Genomic DNA, 22,416 nt, shown 5'->3' with positions numbered 1-22,416 from the left:
TTCTTCAAAAAGAGTGGTCCCTAACTTGACTTCTGGAGTCCTAAGTTTGAATTTCCACTAAGAAATCAGTTCAAAATTCACCACGCAAATCTTTAATAAGTAAATAAGTCATTGTAGCTCGTGGTGTATGAAAGCACGCAGGATTCAACTTCGATAAATGAGCAGAAAATCGTGTTCTGTTTATGGAAGTTTCAAGAGTATAATGAATTGGAAAGAAAGAAGCTGTACAGCATCGCCGAAGGCAACAAGATTAATATGAGAGGCTCGACCAAAAAAAATTATCTAAACATAAAACTTCACTTTCACGTTTGTACTTTAACCCAACGAGTAATGAGGTTCTGTTTAACCAAACAGAAATAATGATTCAATATCTCGTGATTTTCATAATTACGTGTAAAGCTTTGAAAGAACATGAGTTGTCTTGCTTGCAAACAACAGAAAAATATTTGATATCAGATGTTCACAATAGTTCTGAATATAAAAGTCCAATATAAAAGTTGCAACAAGGTCACCATAATGAGGTAATAGAATTCACATTCTTCGGTTTATAGCAATCTTTTTATTTTATTTTTCATGATTTTGTTAGCATGATGGTTGGCTAGCCAAATAATTGACGTAACCAAGCTAGTTACTTAATTTAGCTGAATAGGTTGATTAAACATGATTGAAAATGGTCTGTATTTAGGGGACTCAGACTTCATGACAAGAAAATTTCTAGATTGGGTAATACAGACATGAAGAGCTTGTTATGTCGTAAAAACCTCTACTTGGTTCTGATTAACATTTTAATATATTATTTAATAAAAGTAAATACTAATGTAGTTGATAAATAATGTTAGTCAGTAATGTCAGTATAATATTTTAATCATTAAATGAAAAATATTTAAAACTATAAATTAGTATATATATATATATATATATATATATATATATATATATATATATATATATATATATATATATATATGCGTCTGTGTATGTGAGAGAGAAATTAAGAGTTATTTTTTGAAAAATAAGTATAACTATACTTTCTCAAATATTGCAATACTTTGTTTTAGGTCCAAAATAAAATTTCTGAATATTTGTTTTAGTTCCTTTATCATAAATTTCATTGAAGGTTTGGTGACTGTGACTAACAATGACAAGTCATTTAAATGACTGTTTACTCTAATTTTATAAAGATAACTTTTAAATTCAAATCATAAAAAAAAAACCTTAACTCTCATATAAGAAAATTAAAAATGTATTTAATCTTTTTCATAAATATGTTTTACAAAAATAAAAGAAAAAATTTAGCCTAAACTAGATAGTTTACTTTAGGTATAATTAGTCGTATAATACCCACTTTGGGGCTAGGGTGTCAGATAGGTACCCAGTTTAAAAAAAGTGTCAATTGCATCCCAACTTTTGAAAAAGTATTTCAATTAGGTCTTTTTCAGACAAAGTTGACTAACACCGTTAGTCAACGTGCCACGTGTCAGTCTGTGATTTTTTAAATTTTTATTTTACTTTTTAAAAATTTTTTGAAAAAAATAATAATAAAAATGCCAGTGTCAAGTCCATGTGTGTGACATGTGGCATTGTCAGTGCCACGTGTCAGTATCACTATCAGATGGTATTCTGTTGATTTTGATTTAGTTCCCATATATGTTTTTTGTTTCAATTTAGTACCTAAGTACGTGTATCTGAGTCAATTTTATCCCAATTTTTTTTAATAATTAAAATCCATTTTTTTATAAAATTAAAAGTAATTAAGTATAAGAGTTTAACAAAAATTAAGTATTTGATATTTATATTAAAATTTAGTGGTAAAATTCATTTTATTAAGTCATTTTTAATAAAAAAAAATATTAGTATAATATTCAAACCAATAAAAATTTTGGTTTAAAATTAGTAAGAGAAAATATTGTTCAATTTAAAAAAAAAATTAACAAAACATGAGTACTTAATAAAAAAGTAATTGATAAACTAATATGTAAAAGTCATTTTTAATAAAAAATATTAGCATAACATTTATATAAATAATAAATTTGGTCTGAAATTGAGGAGAACAATATAAATATTAGTATTTAATTTTGTAAAAATGTTTATACTTAATTATTTTTAATCTTATAAAAAATGGATTACAAAAATATTTTAATTATTAAAAAAAATTGGGATAAAATTGAATGAGATACACATACTTAGGTATTAAATTGAAACAAAAAGACATATATGGAAACTAAATCGAAATCAACACAATGAACAGTGATAGTGACATGTGGCATTGCAATGTCACGTAGCACTAACCATGTCACGTGTCACACACAGGGACTTGATACGTGACATTTTTATTTTTTTAAAATTAAAAAAATATTAAAATTTTTTTAGAAAAAATTTAAAAAAATCAGAGACTGACACGTGGCACGTTGACTAACAGCGTTAGTCAACTCTGTCTCAAAAAGACCTAATTGAATCACATTTTTAAAAATTATGATATAATTGACACTCTTTTTAAATCGGATACCTATTTAACGTCCTAGTGTGCTAGTCCCACACTCGATATTATAGGACTAATTATATCTTTCATTTACACGTGAATTTACTACGAGAAAGAGAAAGTTTAGCTTTTTAGTTAGGTTTCTTTTTCCTCTTTTCCTCTTTATATTTCCTTCTCCGTGTGTTATCTGTACGTTATCAGAATTCCATCCATTTTTTCTCTCTGGTCTTTGCTTCCGTCTCTCTATCTCTGTTACTTCCTTTGGAACTCATGGCAGCTTTAGTGAGAGAACCCATTCAAGATCCCTCTAATCCTCTCTTCTTGCATCACTCGGACGGCCCGGATCTGGTTCTCATCTCCCAGCCCCTGTATCATAACAATTACACTACGTGGAGCAGAGCGATGTTTGTCGCGCTTAAAGTAAAAAACAAAGTAGCCTTTGTTGATGGCAGTCTTCCGAAACCACCTCCGACGGACGCCACTTTCGCTGCTTGGTCACGAGCGAACAGCGTCGTCATCTCATGGCTGTTCAATTCTGTTTCGAAGGAAATCATCAACAGCATACTCTTCGCAACAACAGCCCAAGAGATTTGGGAAGATTTAAAGATAAGATTTTCTAGGAACAATCGTCCTCACATTTTCCAATTGCGACGACAATTGGTGTCTACCCAACAAGGTACAGACTCAGTAAGCACATATTACACGAAAATTAAGTGCATCAGGGAAGAACTTGCCAGTTATCGACCAGAGTTTCACTGTACATGCGGTGGTCTTCAACAATTGCAGGATCAGACCGACACTGAATATGTAATGTGCTTCCTTATGGGACTCAACGAGTCTTTTTCGAATATTCGCGGCCAGATTCTTCTCTCTGATCCTCTCCCATCAATAGATCATGTTCTTTCCATACTGCTCCAAGAAGAAGCACAACGGGAGATTATCCCCCCTTCTTCTTATGCCCCTTATTCGCTTGTTTTTTCTGTTATCAGGTAATTATATAATTTTTTGTTCTAATTCTAACAAATCAACGAACGATCTTGGATTCTAGGTTACCGCTCATTACTTAGAACCATTAAACCTTTATCATTTTTGCAGGAACTCACAGGGCAAAGGACGGTTGACACTCCCTAATATCTGCCAGGACTCTTGTTCTTGGTTCTTAGTTTTAATTCTTGTACAAATCATTGTAATAGCATTGCTTGTTATACATGGCACCAAAGATTAGAGATTAGAACATAGTTCTTTCTTGTTAATAAGGTTGTTAATAAGGTTGAGGATGATTGATTCTTCCATTGTGACACTTGCACCTCTCTGAACATATCTTGCAATAATATTCGACCAAATAGCGATATTTATTCCACTCACATTCTCATTCTTCCCCTACTTTTTATATTTTTATGTTGTCAATGACGTATAGTATATTGAGGTGTAAAGGTAAATTTGAGGTCCCTTGAATCTACTATTCCTTTAATGAATCCATATTTACTGAGTAATGAAAGATATGACAATTTAATTGTGACTATTGTCTATTTTCACTTGGTAGCCCAACGGATTCCTCACTCTTCTTTTCTTCCCGGCAGGAAACAAGAGTTTTGAACCTGTAAGTGAATATTAAGCAAGAACACATTTTATCAATTTAGCTATTCTTAACCCAAATATTCCATAGTGCCCACAGTTGTCAAATTTGAAGTTAACAGGAATACATATGTTGCCTTGCAATTGTGACACTTTCTGAATCTACCCACTTCCATTCCCACATATCCGCAAGGGAACCTCACAACTCACACTAACCTCGGACAAGGCCATATCAAATCCATATTTATTATTATAACTATTTTGAATATTTTTATATTAAAAAACTTAGTGCGGATAGATATTACAATTTTAATCTTATTTATGTATGATCCTTGGGAATTTTTTTATATTAACATTGTATGGGAACAAGATTTTAGCGAGTGTGTGACATGTTGCTGTCAGTGTATGATCTAATCTGCAACTGGCTGGTACGTATTTACTCTTGTCAATGAAGATTTGATGGACTTTGCAATGAATGATGGACACCTTGCAATTAATGAATTGATGGACCTTTTCTTGGCAATGAGTAGGTAATTCAAGATGGGTTCATGCCCTGGAATGGTCTGGTAAGAAGGAATTTACAAGCTCACTTGAAGTTCCTTTCGTTGTTGATGGGTCAGAAGCCGGATTATTGAAGAGCTATGGACCTTTGAGTTTCCTTAAGGTCTTCTTTTCTCTCTATACCCAGATAAACTTATTAACACTTTCACTATGAAAACTATCAAAACCATCTTGAATAAGCCATACTCTACATTAGCAGGAAATCATAGATTACCTTCTTTAACATTAGATTCTGTGTGAAATACCCCAAAACTCTTAACTTTATACACAAATTAAAGGTGATAAAGATTCTTCGGCACTCATTCCAATACCTCCAGCATTGTCACTGATTGGACCATATGCGTCTATGGCCAACCCAGTGGCAAAGGTACTCAGCATCCCAAGTGCAGCCACGGCAATACCATACATGGCAGCAAAGGTGAAACTAACAAAAATACTAATTGCTATAGCAAAAATTGGAATGATAACAGACTTGTATCCCAAGGCAAGGCCAAATATAACATTAGTTGCAGCACCAGTTCTGCAGGAGTCAGCTACGTCTTGAACAGGACTGCAAAACCAGACAAATAGTCAAGCTAAAGCCTGATGATATGATTGCACAAAGGTGAAAAAATAATAAAACAGTACCCTAAATTACTTACCTATATGCATTACTAGTATAGTACTCGGTTACAAATCCGATAATAAGTCCTGCCCAAAGACCAACAGCAACACACAAAAATAGCTGCCTGCAATACAAAATAAAAATATCTTTACGAGTTCACAGATATAAAAAGCAACAATGTAGTGATGTATAAATATACAAGAACCCATCATTAAATAATTTTGAACACAAACTTGGTTACTTATAGGAGTTAATATAAAACTGACCAGCTCTTGACGTCTTTCTGCACTCCAAAATTGAAGATAGTGAAGGAAGTTGGAAGTGCAACAAAACTAACAACTGCAACCCCAATAGTCATCAACACAGTGGAAATAACGAGCTGCTTTTTCAATGCAGGCTCAATCTCCTTCACAGCCTTGATCTCAAAGAAGTCAGTTGCAAATAAGGTGGTGAGCAAACAAACAAGAATACCCACAGAACTGACAATGAGAGGGTAGAGCATCGCAGTGAACTCATGATTCAACCCAAATGAGGAGATGGAAGCAACAACAAGAGCAGCACAAGATGACTCCGCATATGAACCAAACAGATCAGATCCCATACCAGCTATATCTCCAACATTGTCACCAACATTGTCAGCAATCACCTGAATACACAATAATTCATTCAGACAGACAAACAAAATATATTAACAAGACAGTGTTTCAAAACCCAAAAAGAAATGAAGTGATTTCAGGGTTCTGTGTCTTACAGCTGGATTTCTGGGATCATCTTCGGGAATATTCCTCTCAACCTTGCCAACAAGATCAGCACCAACATCAGCAGCTTTGGTATAAATACCTCCGCCAACTCTCCCAAACAAAGCCATAGAAGACCCACCAAGACCATAACCAGTTATGGCCTCAAAAAGACCACCCCAGTCATCACCATAGTAGATCTTAAACAAGTTGATGGCAATGTAAAGAACCAGAAGACCATTTGCAGCTAGGAGAAAACCCATAACAGCACCAGATCTAAAAGCCGTAATGAAGGCCTTCCCAACGCCCTTTCTTGCCTCCAGGGTGGTTCTTGCATTGGCGTAAGTTGCAATTTTCATTCCAAGGAATCCAGAAACAAGTGATGTGACGCCACCAAGCAGGAAAGATACGGTGCTGAAAATAGCCGTGGCAAGTGCTGGCTTACACGTTTTAGTTTTATCGTATGTGCAAGGCTGGGGGCTTGTGCTGAATCCTTCCACTGAACCAAGGAAGAGGAATATCAAAATGGCAAAAGCCACCATGAAGATTCCCACATACTTGTATTCAGTAAAAAGGAAAGAGGTTGCTCCTGTTCAAGTTCAAACACCAGTAAATAAGTGAAGCATTCTTTAACATCAAACAATAAGCACTATTACGGAATAAGGACCAGCAATCAAGAGCATATCCAAAAATTTAAAGAATAAATAAAATGCAAAACACCTGCCAAGCAATGGTTTCAGCAAAAACCAACTCTACTCTTATGTTCCTTATTAAAACAGTTTAACTACGAAAAACTAAGCACAGCTCATGTTCTTGTCGGAGCCATTGGACTAAACTGCAGACATTGTTTTGTATATAACACTAAACAAATTGTCTCCAAAAGAAACGTGGAGTAATAAAATATTCATCAACACATAATCACTAACTTGACACAACAGAAAACCATCCATTGGTGGATCAACAATTAAGAAAGACATGGCTGGCCAAGAGAAATCGGTGGCCAAGAGCGTTCAAGAAATGTCCATGGAAGGTGATGAACCACCACCGCAATATATTGTTAAAGGAAATAGCTTTGGATCTAAAGATTCTTCTGCACTCATTCCAATACCCATCATTGATGTAAGTCTCCTCTCATCAGAAGGTGAGCTACACAGGCTAAGATCTGCTCTAACTTCAGCTGGATGCTTCCAGGTGTGGATCTACAAAACCTTCCAAAAACCTCATCTTCACTGTTACTTGCATGTGTTTCAAAGAACCATAACTCATATATTGCATATTATTGTACTTTCCAGTTCGCTTTGAAGAGTTATTAAGATAAAAAAAAAAAAAAAAAAGTGTCTTTATCTTTGTAATAGTGAGCATACATATCTGACATGCAGGCAATTGGTCATGGAATGTCAAGTTCGTACCTTGACAAAATACGTGAACTTGCAAAACAATTTTTTGCACTCCCAGAAGAGGAAAAACAGAAATATGCTCGAGCTGTTAATGAATCTGAAGGATATGGGAATGATAGAGTGGTTTCAGACAAGCAGGTTCTTGACTGGTCCTATCGCCTATCACTTCGAGTTTTTCCAGAAGAAAAACGAAGGCTTTCTCTTTGGCCCAAGATTCCTTCTGATTTTAGGTACCTGAGATATTTCTTGAGGATACATTTTCTATCTGAGAAATTTGTGTAGCTTACTTAAGTAAGTTACTGGGCTGAATTTTCTTAATATAATGCAGTGAGAAATTAGAGGAGTTTTCGGCGAAAGTGAAATCAATGATGGATTATCTCTTGAGATCCATGGCAAGGTCACTGAATTTGGAAGAGGGTAGCTTCCTGGACCAGTTTGGTGAAGAATCATTGATGCTAGCGAGGTTCAACTTCTATCCACGTTGTTCTAGGCCTGATTTGGTTCTTGGCGTCAAACCTCACACAGATAGATCAGGAATCACTGTTCTATTGCAAGACAAAGAAGTGGAAGGTCTTCAAGTTCTGATAGATGAAAAATGGGTCAGTGTTCCCACTATCCCCGATGCCTTTGTTGTCAATCTGGGCGATCAAATGCAGGTAATCGTTGTTCTACTGCTTGTTGATGAGTAATCAAAATTCTCCTAGCTTAAAGATGCTATTTTTGTACTTGCTTACTTGTTGGTGGTGCGTCATTAACTAGTTTTTGAGGTGGAATCAGTGTTCAGTTGATGAATGGTTAATGAAGTTTGGCACTGTTGCAGATCATGAGTAATGGAATATTCAAGAGCATAATGCACAGGGTTGTGACAAACACAGAAAAGATGAGGATGTCTTTGGCAATGTTTAATGAGCCAGATCCTGAGAACGAGATTGGACCTGTAGAGGGTCTTATAGATGAGACACGACCTAGGTTATACAGAAACGTTAAATGTTATGGTGACATCAACTACAAGTGCTATCAAGAGGGAAAGATTGCTCTTGAGACTGTCAAAATTGCAGATAACTCTGATTAAAGGTGGTGAGACTTTCAAATGTGAATTCCCAACCTGTTGGAAAAGTCTTTGATGTTTTTGTTATTTGAATTAAACTATAAAGGCTTAAATATACATTTGGTCCCTATTTTTGTTGATTTTATTCAATTTGGTCCCTATTTTCGTTTTATGTTCAATTAGGTCCTCATTTTCGTCAAATTGTGGTCAATTTGGTCCTTTTCACTAACGGTGTTTAAATAGTTAACGTTTTTGAACAGTACATGCCACGTGTCAGCTCCTGGTTTTTTTGATTTTTTTTTTTATTTTTTTTGATTTTTTTTTAAATTTTTTTTAATTTTTTTTTAATTTTTTTTTAATTTTTTTAATTTTTTTTTAATTTTTTTTAATTTCAAAAAAATGGTCCACGTGTCAAGTCATAATTGTGCCACGTGTCAGTTTGTGGTAGTATTATTTTTTTTGTTCAATTTAGTCCCTATATTCGTTATTTTTGTTCAATTTAGTCCCTATATTCGTTATTTTTGTTCAATTTAGTCTGACACTAAATTTAATATCTTTTATACAAATTATATTAATATCTTTTCTAAAATTGATCTTTAAATTTATTATTTTTTAAATTCAATTATAAATTATTAAATTTAATTATAAATTGAATAAATTCTTATATTTAATTTCTAAATAGAATATAATTATTTAAAATATTATGAAAATATAATTATTAATTTTTTTTCTAATATTTATATTCTAAAATATTTTTAAAATTGATATATAAAAATATTTTAAATATTCAAAATATTTTAGAAAAATAAACTAATATTTGTAAAATTAACATTTACATATAAAATATTTTAGATTTTAATATCTAAAATGCAATAAAAATATTAAATACTTTAAATTTAAATGTAAATTTTACAAATGTTAATATATATTTTTAAAATTTTAATAATTATATTGTAATAATATTTAAATAATTATATTTTAATAATATTTAAATAATTATATTTAATAATATTTAAATAATTATATTCTATTTAACAATTGAATCTAAGAATTATATTCAATTAATAATTAAATATTATAATTTATAATTAAATTTAAAAAATAAGTACTAATAATGTCAATTTTAAAAATTAAATGGTTCTATTTTCACAAAATTTTGGACTAAATTAAACAAAAATAACGAAAATAGGGACTGAATTGAACAAAAATAACAAATATAGGGACTAAATTGAACAAAAAAAATAATACTATCAGAAATTGACACGTGGCACTAGCATTGACACGTGGCACAATTGTGACTTGACATGTGGACACTTTTTTTGAAATTAAAAAAATTTTAAAAAAATTAAAAAAAAATTTTAAAAAATTTTAAAAAAATTTTAAAAAAAATTTAAAAAAAATTTAAAAAAAATTAAAAAAACCAGGAGCTGACACGTGGCATGTACTGTTCAAAAACGTTAACTATTTAAACACCGTTAGTGAAAAGGACCAAATTGACCACAATTTGACGAAAATGAGGACCTAATTGAACATAAAACGAAAATAGGGACCAAATTGAATAAAATCAACAAAAATAGGGACCAAATGTATATTTAAGCCAACTGTAAAAGATAAACATGTACGGTTCAGTTGCTTTGAAACCATAACTAGTAATATAATAAAATGTTAGCAAGTTAAATCCGTTTTATAGCAATTCTTCAAAAAGAGTGGTCCCTAACTTGACTTCTGGAGTCCTAAGTTTGAATTTCCACTAAGAAATCAGTTCAAAATTCACCACGCAAATCTTTAATAAGTAAATAAGTCATTGTAGCTCGTGGTGTATGAAAGCACGCAGTATTCAACTTCGACAATGAGCAGAAAATCATGTTCTGTGTTTCTTGAAGTTTCAAGAATATAATGAATTGACAAGAAAGAAACTGTACACCATCGCCGAAGGCAACAAGATTAATAATGAGAGGCTCGACCAAAAAAAAATTATCTAAACATAAAACTTCACTTTCACGTTTGTACTTTAACCCAACGAGGAATGAGGTTCTGTTTAACCAAACAGAAAAAGGTCATACCTGAAATAATGATTCAATATCTCGTGATTTTCATAATTACATGTAAAGCTTTGAAAGAACATCAGTTGTCTTGCTTGCAAACAACAGAAAAATATTTGATATCAAATGTGGTAAGATTGGAAAACAATTGAGAGCGTCTTAAATATAACTTCAATGTAGATCATAAATATAACTTGAATGTAAACTAAAAAACGTCAAAATAATATTATCGTAACTGAATTAAAACAATTATATCAAAATATTCATTCATTATTTTAAATGTCACAAAAGTATATTATACCTTAAGATAGACGAATTTTAATTTTTTTATTAAAATTTAAAGACTAAAAACATATTTAATTTATATCCATTTTTCCGTTTTAATTGAATTAGTTCAATTTCAACAAATCTCTTAAAAACAGAAGACAAAAATTGAAGCAAGTGCAAGAATCGGCCACTGATAGACATCTAATAAATGGATCGCGCTGAAAATAGTATAATCATCGTCATCATCATGAAACTCCACGTAACAAGGAAAATTTTGCTGCAGACTCAACCTAATGAAGTTTCTTAAAACTACAAATGAGTGACAAAATATACTTTGTTTCAAAAACAATGAAGTCGACATGACAGATGAGTTAAAAGACTAACAAAAAAGTAAAGGCATGGTGGTAAAAGGACTGATTTTCCTTGTTCTGCCATCATAGTAGAAAATTGATGAACGATGCTCTTTTCTCTCAAACTCTTTAGAAGATCTTGAAGAGTAAACCACCATGGGTAGCAAAGAAGGGGGCAAAAACAAGAGACTCAACTGCCATCAGCTTGATAAGGATGTTAAGTGAGGGACCAGATGTATCCTTGAGAGGGTCTCCAATGGTGTCACCAATAACAGCTGCCTTGTGGCAATCTGACCCTTTTGGACCAAGGCTTCTAGCATGCTCAGAAGCACCAGCCTGTAAAATTACACCAAACTTATACACCATCAGATGCACGTTACAGATTTATCACGCACAACTCCAAGCTATTGCTGTTATACAGTCAAATTTATTGAATTTCATAATAATTACGCTTAATAGTCATACCAAATGACTCCTATTAGGATGATTAGTTTCAAAAACTCCTATAACCAGTTAAGTGTCGAGACTCCATTATAAACCGGGTGGATCAATTAATTACACAGCTCAAAGTAGTTAACAAATAATTACCTCAATGTACTTCTTTGCGTTATCCCATGCACCGCCGGTGTTGGATGCAGAGATGGCAATCTGTAAGCATGGCATGGAAAGATGTCTTAAATGCAAAGAATATGTGGCATGATGACAGACAGCAAGGTTTTAAAAACTACGGAATAAGGAGAGGTGGATGAAACATTACCTGTACACCAGATACCAAAGATCCAGCGAGGACACCAGAAAGTGTTTCAACACCAAAAAGGATCCCAACAACAAGAGGTGTAAGCATGACAAGAGCACCAGGTGGAATCATTTCCTTAATGGAAGCATCAGTAGAGATCTTAACACATGTAGCATAGTCAGGCTTGGCAGTTCCCTCCATCAACCCTGGAATGGTATTGAATTGCCTGCGCACTTCCTCAACCATCTTCAGAGCAGCACTTCCCACACTCTTCATGGTCATGGCAGAAAACCAGTAAGGAAGCATCGCCCCCACAATTAAACCAATGAAAACCTTTGGAGTCAACACATCAACAGTCGTAATAGATGCTCGGCTCACAAAGGCACCAAAAAGGGCCAGAGATACAAGGGCGGCAGAACCAATGGCAAAGCCCTAAAACAGAATAATACAGATATGAGATAAGTAACAAAACACATGTTTTCGTGAACTTACAGAAATGGGTTTGAAGAAGGAATAAAACATAAAAATCCACACCTTCCCAATTGCAGCAGTCGTGTTACCAGCAGCATCAAGGGCATCAGTTCTCTCACGAATTCTGTGACTCATACCAGCCATCTCAGCAATACCTCCAGCATTGTCACTGATTGGACCATATGCGTCTATGGCCAACCCAGTGGCAATGGTACTCAGCATCCCAAGTGCAGCCACGGCAATACCATACATGGCAGCAAAGGTGAAACTAACAAAAATACTAATTGCTATAGCAAAAATTGGAATGATAACAGACTTGTATCCCAAGGCAAGGCCAAATATAACATTAGTTGCAGCACCAGTTCTGCAGGAGTCAGCTACGTCTTGAACAGGACTGCAAAACCAGACAAATAGTCAAGCTAAAGCCTGAGGATATGATTGCACAAAGGTGAAAAAATAATGAAACAGTACCCTAAATTACTTACCTATATGCATTACTAGTATAGTACTCGGTTACAAATCCGATAATAAGTCCTGCCCAAAGACCAACAGCAACACACAAAAATAGCTGCCTGCAATACAAAATAAAAATATCTTTACGAGTTCACAGATATAAAAAGCAACAATGTATTGATGTATAAATATACAAGAACCCATCATTAAATAATTTTGAACACAAACTTGGTTACTTATAGGAGTTAATATAAAACTGACCAGCTCTTGACGTCTTTCTGCACTCCAAAATTGAAGATAGTGAAGGAAGTTGGAAGTGCAACAAAACTAACAACTGCAACCCCAATAGTCATCAACACAGTGGAAATAACGAGCTGCTTTTTCAATGCAGGCTCAATCTCCTTCACAGCCTTGATCTCAAAGAAGTCAGTTGCAAATAAGGTGGTGAGCAAACAAACAAGAATACCCACAGAACTGACAATGAGAGGGTAGAGCATCGCAGTGAACTCATGATTCAACCCAAATGAGGAGATGGAAGCAACAACAAGAGCAGCACAAGATGACTCCGCATATGAACCAAACAGATCAGATCCCATACCAGCTATATCTCCAACATTGTCACCAACATTGTCAGCAATCACCTGAATACACAATAATTCATTCAGACAAACAAACAAAATATATTAACAAGACAGTGTTTCAAAACCCAAAAAGAAATGAAGTGATTTCAGGGTTCTGTGTCTTACAGCTGGATTTCTGGGATCATCTTCGGGAATATTCCTCTCAACCTTGCCAACAAGATCAGCACCAACATCAGCAGCTTTGGTATAAATACCTCCGCCAACTCTCCCAAACAAAGCCATAGAAGACCCACCAAGACCATAACCAGTTATGGCCTCAAAAAGACCACCCCAGTCATCACCATAGTAGATCTTAAACAAGTTGATGGCAATGTAAAGAACCAGAAGACCATTTGCAGCTAGGAGAAAACCCATAACAGCACCAGATCTAAAAGCCGTAATGAAGGCCTTCCCAACGCCCTTTCTTGCCTCCAGGGTGGTTCTTGCATTGGCGTAAGTTGCAATTTTCATTCCAAGGAATCCAGAAACAAGTGATGTGACGCCACCAAGCAGGAAAGATACGGTGCTGAAAATAGCCGTGGCAAGTGCTGGCTTACACGTTTTAGTTTTATCGTATGTGCAAGGCTGGGGGCTTGTGCTGAATCCTTCCACTGAACCAAGGAAGAGGAATATCAAAATGGCAAAAGCCACCATGAAGATTCCCACATACTTGTATTCAGTAAAAAGGAAAGAGGTTGCTCCTGTTCAAGTTCAAACACCAGTAAATAAGTGAAGCATTCTTTAACATCAAACAATAAGCACTATTACGGAATAAGGACCAGCAATCAAGAGCATATCCAAAAATTTAAAGAATAAATAAAATGCAAAACACCTGCCAAGCAATGGTTTCAGCAAAAACCAACTCTACTCTTATGGTAAGTATAACAGGTCCAAAGAACAGATCACAGGGTTTTGGGAGAAAAATTATCTACTACAATAACAATAACAAGGTCCAAATTTAACAAGCAATACAGAGCTTGTTAAAGTTCAAAACTTTGCAAATATGTAGGGAATGAGGAGAGAAGTTGTAAATGCACCCTATTAGAAAGAGGGACCTCGGGGCTACAAATTGATTAAAGTGACACGTTCGTCTGAGAGTATTCAAAAGATTCAAATACGGAGAAACGAGATGACAAGGGTTCATAGAGCATCAAGTTTAAAGCCGCAGACAAAAAAAAATAAGCAACACAAATACAACTCAAAACGAAAGATCGAAGTGATTACCCAAGGAACATAAAAAAAAACACAACTTTCGACCTTACGAACAAAAAACACGCATAAAAATATACTAAATGGCACTAGACATAGCTAATTACTAATTTACCACAGGACTTCGACGTGTGGTCCAAATCACATAACCAAAATAGGTTTTTTAATAGTTAAATAATAATACGAGGCTCAAATCATGTTCTGGATAACCATGCAGCTCAAAAACGTTTTAGAGTTCATAAATTAAAGCCCCAAAAATAGACATAACAGGGTTCAAAAAAACACACACTGGAAGCTGTCGAAGTCGGAGAATAGAGTTCACAGACAACAAAACTCACACAAGGAACAACGTAGAAAATAAAATAAAAAAATCAAAAACACATATTTCGCAACAAAAACCCAAACAAGGACGAAGCACGAGAAGATCCAGATCTACCCAGAAATTAGAAAGCCACGCCGACACAACAAGTTCGAATCTTTAAACCATTTTTGGAAGAAAGAGAAAGAGAAAGGCCCGGGATCGAGGGTAGATCTCAGAAGGGCAGCAGAGAAAGAGGGAGAGTGAGAGTGGGAGTGAGAGAAAGAAAGACCTTCGGAAATGGCGTTCTGTATTTCGGCGCATTTGACGACGACGTTGTGGTCGTTGATGCCCTCCTCCTCTTCGATGAGGTAGTCGTTGTAGCCATTCTTGGCGGCGGCGTTGGGAGAAGCGTCTCTGACGGCAGAGAGTTTGACCTTGGAGACGAGGAACCACTGGAAGAGGGCGAAGGCGATTCCAATGACCGCGCAGACGGGAATGAGAATCTCGGTTCCGAGATCTGGGAGAATCGCTGCTCCCATGGCTTGAAGATTGAGAGTGAGCGAAAGGGAGAAAAATAAAAATGGGAAGGAATGAAGAAATGAGTGAATGAGGGAAATGGGAAGGGGTGGAGATGGTTTTATATGTGACAGAGAGAGAAAGAGAGAGAGGATAGGGGTGGGAATGGTATGGTATGGTGACTGGAGACACAGAAGAGGCTGTGTGGCTCACAATATGAAAATTTTACCAATATCTGTAATTTGTCTATACCTAAATGCCAGATCTCAATTTTAGGTCACTCACTCCCAAACACTCTCACTTTCCTTTTCCTTTTCTTTTTCCTTTTTTTATTAATAATTACCCTCACTCTAACACTCTTTAATTTCACTCTTCAAAATATTTTCCAAATTATACGGAAATCACTAATCTCGTTCCAATCCCACTGGAGGAGGACTTCAATTTTCCTTTACACAGTAACAATATCAGCAAAAATATTATGTTATTATTATTATTATTATATTATATTATATTATGACATGTAATACAAGAGACAAGGAATTAATTATTTAATAAATTACTATATTATGTATTTCCAATTTTATCCTAATGCCCTGGTACATTACATGTATAAATAATTCAAGACAAAAAAAAAATGAGTAAATTATACAGATATTTTTTTAAAGCTAATAATCTTTTAACAAATTTTACAAGCTTTACGTTGTTTCGGTTAATTATTTATTTTTAATTTATTAGATTTTACAGTTTTATGTGGATTTTAGTACTTGAAAAAAATATCCAGTATTGAAGTTGTCATACTGAGTATATAACTTAATTTTAATAGTTGACTCAGTAAGTATTGATATTTAAGTATTTTTTTTCTCTCTAGTTTACCACTTTTAAAGCGTATTTTGTGTCATCAACAACACCACGTCATTTGTTTAGAAGATAAGATTTACTCAGGAAAATTGTTTAACTTTAATTAACATTTATAAACCCCTCTAGCTAAGATAGATTTGAGAAGAAAATCTGAAATATTATAAATGTAGTCCTAATAAATTATTAAACGAACAATAAATGTGTGTCTTATTTTTAATGTACGTTTCTTTTTAGATTTGTTTTTACTTAATATGACTCTCACATAGAATTCTACCATATTTCATTTTATTGTTTATGTTATTTTATTCTTAATCCTAAAAACAGACTAGTAATTAGATATAATTGTTTAAATTATTATTTTATTGTAACAAAAAATTATGCGTAAAAGGTATTTACTTAATTTGTTTAAGATAAAAATATATTTAATTTTAATTTAAAGTGATTTTGAGTAATATGAAAATTGGCAGAAGATAAATCTCACATAGTCCTTCTGAAATAAAATAAACATAGCCTAATGTAAAATAACGTTACCAAAATATATATATATATATATATATATATATATATATATATATATATATACACACACACATTATAGTGAAAGATATTGAACTAATAATTTGAGAAGACAAAATAATGCATACAAACTTTATATATTTCATATTATCACTAATAAAACAAAAATAAATAATTAGCTTATTAACATCATATTTCATAATGAATGGAGAAATTGAATTTATGTTATTTTTATTTTAATTTGTAATTTTTTTCTTATCAATTTTAAAAAATAAATAAATTATTTTATTTTTCATAAGTTATCAATTTAAAAAAAATCAAAACTAAAATATAAACTATGAAAAATCTAATTATATATTAAGAAACGTAATTCTTAAAAGAAAAAGTTATGATAATCAAACAACAATTAAACCCAAATTAGAAGAAAACACGTAATAGTTAAAAGAAATTAGGTTTACAAAATTTATTCTACAAAACTCGTGAAATAGAAAAAATTAATATTTTACTATTAAGAAAAACACGTAAAAGAGCGAAAGATAAATATACAGAACATATGAAAGAGTAAAAGACGAACAGGTAAATAAGTGAATAAAGAGACAGATAAAATGAAAATAATATTTTATATATATATATATATTAATGTTTTTAAAATTATATTTAATTTAATTTTTTACTATTTTATTAACACTAAATCACGTGTTTTATAAAAAAAAAAAGTTAAAAATTTACTTAATTTAATTATAAAAAAAATATCATTACACAGTTTAGAGGATCTCACATCTTCCTACCTCTAAAACTTTTATATTTAATTTTATATTTTATTATTTATTAACAATAAATTATATATTTTATAAGAAAATTGAAAACTTTCACAATTAGATCCCAAAAATTATCATTTTACATATACAAAAAATTTAAAGTTTGGAGAGTCACTGCATCTCACCAAGAATATTCGCTCATGTATATACACACATGTGTGTGAATTTACATAATTATTTACTCATACTCATAAAAGAAAGGGTAAGTTATTATAAATAAAACACAGTGTCACTGGTATAACTAACATATTTTATTTCATTTTTACCGTCTATATCATGTATTAATCGATTATTTTTGTTTTAATTGTATATTACTCGAGTTGTTCCATCACATATTTCATATATTAATCAATTATATTTATTATGTATTATAGAATTAACATTAAACTTAACCATGAAGGAACGAAAATCAGAGAAGAACAAACCAATACCTTTCAAAATATTTGTATTAAATATATTTTACTAAAAAATAATATTTAACTCATTTCAAGACTTTTGATACAATATTATAACGTAAAGTTAAAGATTAGGATGGGTTTAATTCAATAAATAAATATATATATATATATATATATATATATAAACGTTTTGGTATAAATAAAATCTTTCTTAGTTTTATTACTGCATAACGTCCTAACTTACATGATTTAAAAGTTTTGGTATAAATAAACCCTTACTTTTATTACTACATAACGTCCTAACTTACATGATTTAGATAGTTAAAGAAACAACGAAATTTTTATTATATCATATTTAGCCGTTGAATTTGAATTTTTTATTGGATTTTGTTGTGTTGTTTCTCGACTTGATTTTTATAATATTTTAATTATTATTAATTTTAATGTTTTAAAATATATTAAAAAAATATTAAAAATATTAATACAATATATTTTTAATATATTTTTAATACAAACAAATGACAAAAAAAAAACAATAAAAAATCTAGATTCGTTAATTGTGTATCGTAACTTAGTTATCATACTATCCGAAATATTCACTAAATCAAATCATATTTTGATACATTACACCACTCTCTTTATCAACACAATACATTAGAAAGACTCTTTTTTACATCATTTTTGTAATTATATCCTTAAATGTTGTGTTTCATTCACACTCCACTTATGAAATGTTTGTATAAAACTTAACTAAATCATTAATTATATGAGTGTGAGTTGTTTTATTATTTTGATTTTAACTTTTAAGTTTTGATAATTGTTTGTATTTTATTTAGTTAAGTCCTTATTAAAAGAATATTCTAGTTAATACTCAAAATTTAGATATTTTATAAATAAATATTTTGATCTTTTATTTTTTTATTTAGCTGACTAGTGACTATTATATTAATTTGTCACCATAATTATTTGTTTTCATGTGCTAAAAAAAGTGAGATTTTTTAATTATTATAAAAATGATATTGCACCTAAAGTAAAACAAATAAATGTATTTGTTAATATCGTCATCTTACTCCCTAATAACTTTACACTTTATAACGTTACTTGACCTAATTAAAAGATCATGTATTACTAGAAGAAAATTTTTATATAATAACCGCTTTGAATGATAAAAAATAATTAGTAACTATAGTCAATACTAATTTATAAAATAAAAAGTTATTTGTTTTTAAAATAATTATTATTATAAATAAAAAATTATAATTAGTTTTATTAATTGTTTTCTAAAAATAATTTCCAAAATTTTGTTATTAAATGAATTAATTTTTAAATTGATTACTATTTTTAACCGAAACTTTGATATCTAAATTAGAGATAAATTTACAAACGGATATATAATTTTGTATTATGATTATTTTAGTAATTTTTAATTTTTAATTTTATAAATTAATATCTAAAATAATTTTTATAATGACTAATTATTTTAGTTTTTTACTAAAATTAGTTATCATGTAAAAGATTTGATTGAGGTGTAATTCAATGGCAATCATTTATCATTTTACATTAATCAAGTATTAATTTTATTAATAGCATAATTTCACATTTTTTAACATGGAAAAACAAGTAATAAGATAACAAAATAAGATGATATACACCATTAATAAAAGAAATCAATCTATAGATACTCAATTTAAAATATCTAAAATTATTACAAGGTTAAAATCTAATAAAACCTATTAATGTTTTTAGACAACCAACCAAATTGAAAGAGCAGAAAAAATAAGTGTTGTCTTCTAATAATAAAATATAAAAAATTATTTAAAATAAATATCATAAACTTCTATAAGTTATTCTAAAATTTATCGAGAGACAGTTTTTGTATTTATAAGTCGAATTCAAAATATATATTTTTTATATGGAGTCTAATATCAATTGTACTAACGACATATTTGGATTTTAACTTATTATAAATGTAAATATATTAAAATTTATGTTTATTGTACGGTTGGTTTATTGTGTATCTTAATTATGTTCTTTGATGTCTCCCATATTTTATCGGTTTAAAATGGATATACGAGAGTTATAGCTATTTTTGTCTCTCTTCATTAACTATGAATTAAATTCCAACCTATAAATTATTTATTCATTAAGAATAATATGTTAATATTATTTTACTCATTATAACAAAATATTTAAATAATATCTTAGTCACAAAAAATAATTGGTTATTAGTAATTAATTTATAAACTAAAAATTAATGGTAATTAAAATAATTTTTATTATAAATTTGTATTTAAATTGATTACTAACATTAGCTATCAAAGTTTTAACTACCAGTAGAATTGATCTCCAGATGACTAATTAAAGATTAATTTTCTTGATAGTCGAAAAATTAATATGATAGTTAATACTAATGGTCAATTTAGACATTGATTCATGATAATTTAAATTATATATTTTTTTAATTAGTTAGTAGTATACTGAAAATCAAATGATAATTTAAATTAGGTATTATTTTTTTTATAGAGTACAACGTTTAATATTAATGAAAAAAATAAAAAATCAAATAAAATAAATTATTAAGATACTTTTCTATTTTTTATCTCAGTATCTTTTGAGTTTATTGCACTCATATCTTTGACTGACGTATACATCTTGTTTTGTTATTGAAGACAAAAAAAAGCTAGACAAGAACATAATATTTTTGTCCTCATTTTTTCACATTTTTTCTTCCATTTCTAAAGAAAGAAGGATAATTATATATTGTCTCGTTTGATGGTGAAATATTTGTTTAATATTTAATACTGTTTTTTTATCTAATGACTCTTTAATATTAATATTTTTATTAATATAAAATAAAAAGTAACTTGACTTGATAATTATAGTAATTATGTATCTGAATCTTTTATTAAATTATTTTTTAGTTTTAAACTTTTTTAAAATAAGTATATTGATGAAAAATAATAATAAATTTATTTTTTAAAAGTGATAAAAGATACACCATATGAAAACAGAATAATATAATTTCTCATCACATGACAATGAAATGAAAGTCTACGAAGACTTTTAAATTAATTTGTGCATATTAATAAAATAAAATATGAATAGTTTGTAGATAATATAATTATTTATATTGAAAAAAAACTTAGTTATGATTCAATTATTGTTAATTTTTAAAATAAAAAAAATACGGATAATCTTTCATCTATGTATAATTTATTTTGTAATTATAGTTATACTAAATTGTATATTTATTTTTATTGAATTAATAATAATCATTAAATATATAAATTTGAGTATGTTATTTTTATTTCTATGAAAATTTGTTACTATATATTTGAAATAGGGGAAATGTTTATGGTAACTTTTTTGTTGATTAGAGGTATAGTAATAATTAGTTTTTCCAGGTCATGAGTTTGATCTCCTTATTATGACTACATAAAATATGGTGAAGTACCTTAATTTTTTGTTGAGAATTAATCTATTGCTTCATTATTGGAAAAAACAAAAAGGAATCGTGCATGGAAACTACGCATAACTAATACACCGACACACGACATGTGTGAACCATAGAGAACCGAGCTATTTTGAAGCATTATTTAGGATCAAAACTTCCCAATTCATATATACACGAAGAAAGTACACACAAACCACTATTAGTGAACTTTTCTCCTTTCCTTATTTAAATTTGCATGATTTCATAATTACTCTGATTATAAGTACATGCTAATCATTAAGCTATTAAGAAAGTACGAATGCATACATTTAGTATACATTAACAGATGTAATATATAAATTTATATTGTTTAACTTTCTAATAAATGTGCATTATCTACACGTTAAGAGTATTTTAAATTTACAGTGAGCAATTTACATTACAGTATGAAGTCAATTATTAAGAAATTCTACAATAAATTTAAACAAACTTATAAATAGAAATAAAAGAATATTATATATTTTTAGAGTATAAATTTTATAATTCGGCTAAATTCAACTAAGTTAGCTTTGACCAAATTTTGTACAAGTTGTCTCTAAGCACAATTTGGTTAAATACGGTTAAGTTTGTTCCGAATTAAATTTTGACCAAATTCGACCAAGTCGATTTTGACAAAAACTCGGTTGAGATAGATCTGAGCCAAATTTGACCCTACCTCTACCTGAATGTCAAGACGGGTTTGTCCATGTTTGGTGTCATGACATGCCAAATCAAATTGATAGTCGATATGGGATGGGTCGGGCCGAAAGTCGCGATTGGTTGACCCACTCAGGTCCAAGGTTGACTCGGATTGATCTAAACTGAAGTTAAAGACAGGTCGATTTGAATCGATGGTTGAGATAGAGTGGTCCAAACTAGAGATTAACCTTTATCGATTTGGTTGAAGGTCAAGACAGGACAACTAAGTTGAAGATTTAGTAATATATTTATTTATTTTAAAAAAATATGGGCTGACCTAGACTCATAT

The 22,416-nt window shown here is 30.6% G+C and overlaps 3 protein-coding genes across 3 annotated transcripts; 1 reads left to right on the top strand and 2 right to left on the bottom strand.

Moving 5' to 3' along the window:
• Positions 1 to 4,861: 4,861 nt before the first annotated feature.
• On the bottom strand, positions 4,862 to 6,575 carry LOC114176956 (pyrophosphate-energized vacuolar membrane proton pump-like). Its single transcript, XM_028062159.1, has 4 exons — positions 5,971 to 6,575; positions 5,486 to 5,865; positions 5,257 to 5,343; positions 4,862 to 5,165 (listed from the first exon to the last, which is right to left on the bottom strand). Exons 1-4 carry the CDS (start codon positions 6,496 to 6,498, stop codon positions 4,877 to 4,879), a joined length of 1,284 nt encoding a protein of 427 aa, XP_027917960.1. The 5' UTR covers positions 6,499 to 6,575; the 3' UTR covers positions 4,862 to 4,876.
• Positions 6,576 to 6,848: 273 nt separating this feature from the next.
• On the top strand, positions 6,849 to 8,483 carry LOC114176958 (protein SRG1-like). The gene is made up of 4 exons (XM_028062160.1): positions 6,849 to 7,147; positions 7,336 to 7,583; positions 7,682 to 8,009; positions 8,174 to 8,483. The coding sequence occupies exons 1-4, from the start codon at positions 6,932 to 6,934 to the stop codon at positions 8,423 to 8,425; spliced, it is 1,044 nt and encodes a 347-aa protein (XP_027917961.1). The 5' UTR covers positions 6,849 to 6,931; the 3' UTR covers positions 8,426 to 8,483.
• Positions 8,484 to 10,889: 2,406 nt separating this feature from the next.
• Positions 10,890 to 15,554, bottom strand: LOC114176955 (pyrophosphate-energized vacuolar membrane proton pump). Its single transcript, XM_028062158.1, has 8 exons — positions 15,140 to 15,554; positions 13,467 to 14,041; positions 12,982 to 13,361; positions 12,753 to 12,839; positions 12,331 to 12,661; positions 11,818 to 12,228; positions 11,649 to 11,708; positions 10,890 to 11,396 (listed from the first exon to the last, which is right to left on the bottom strand). The coding sequence occupies exons 1-8, from the start codon at positions 15,387 to 15,389 to the stop codon at positions 11,190 to 11,192; spliced, it is 2,301 nt and encodes a 766-aa protein (XP_027917959.1). The 5' UTR covers positions 15,390 to 15,554; the 3' UTR covers positions 10,890 to 11,189.
• Between the last annotated feature and the right edge of the window lie 6,862 nt (positions 15,555 to 22,416).

The sequence above is a fragment of the Vigna unguiculata genome, chromosome 3 (assembly GCF_004118075.2).
Source record: "Vigna unguiculata cultivar IT97K-499-35 chromosome 3, ASM411807v1, whole genome shotgun sequence".
Lineage (NCBI taxonomy): Eukaryota > Viridiplantae > Streptophyta > Magnoliopsida > Fabales > Fabaceae > Vigna > Vigna unguiculata.
Note: the sequence above shows the minus strand (reverse complement) of the source record. Positions and strands in the feature narration are given on the sequence as shown.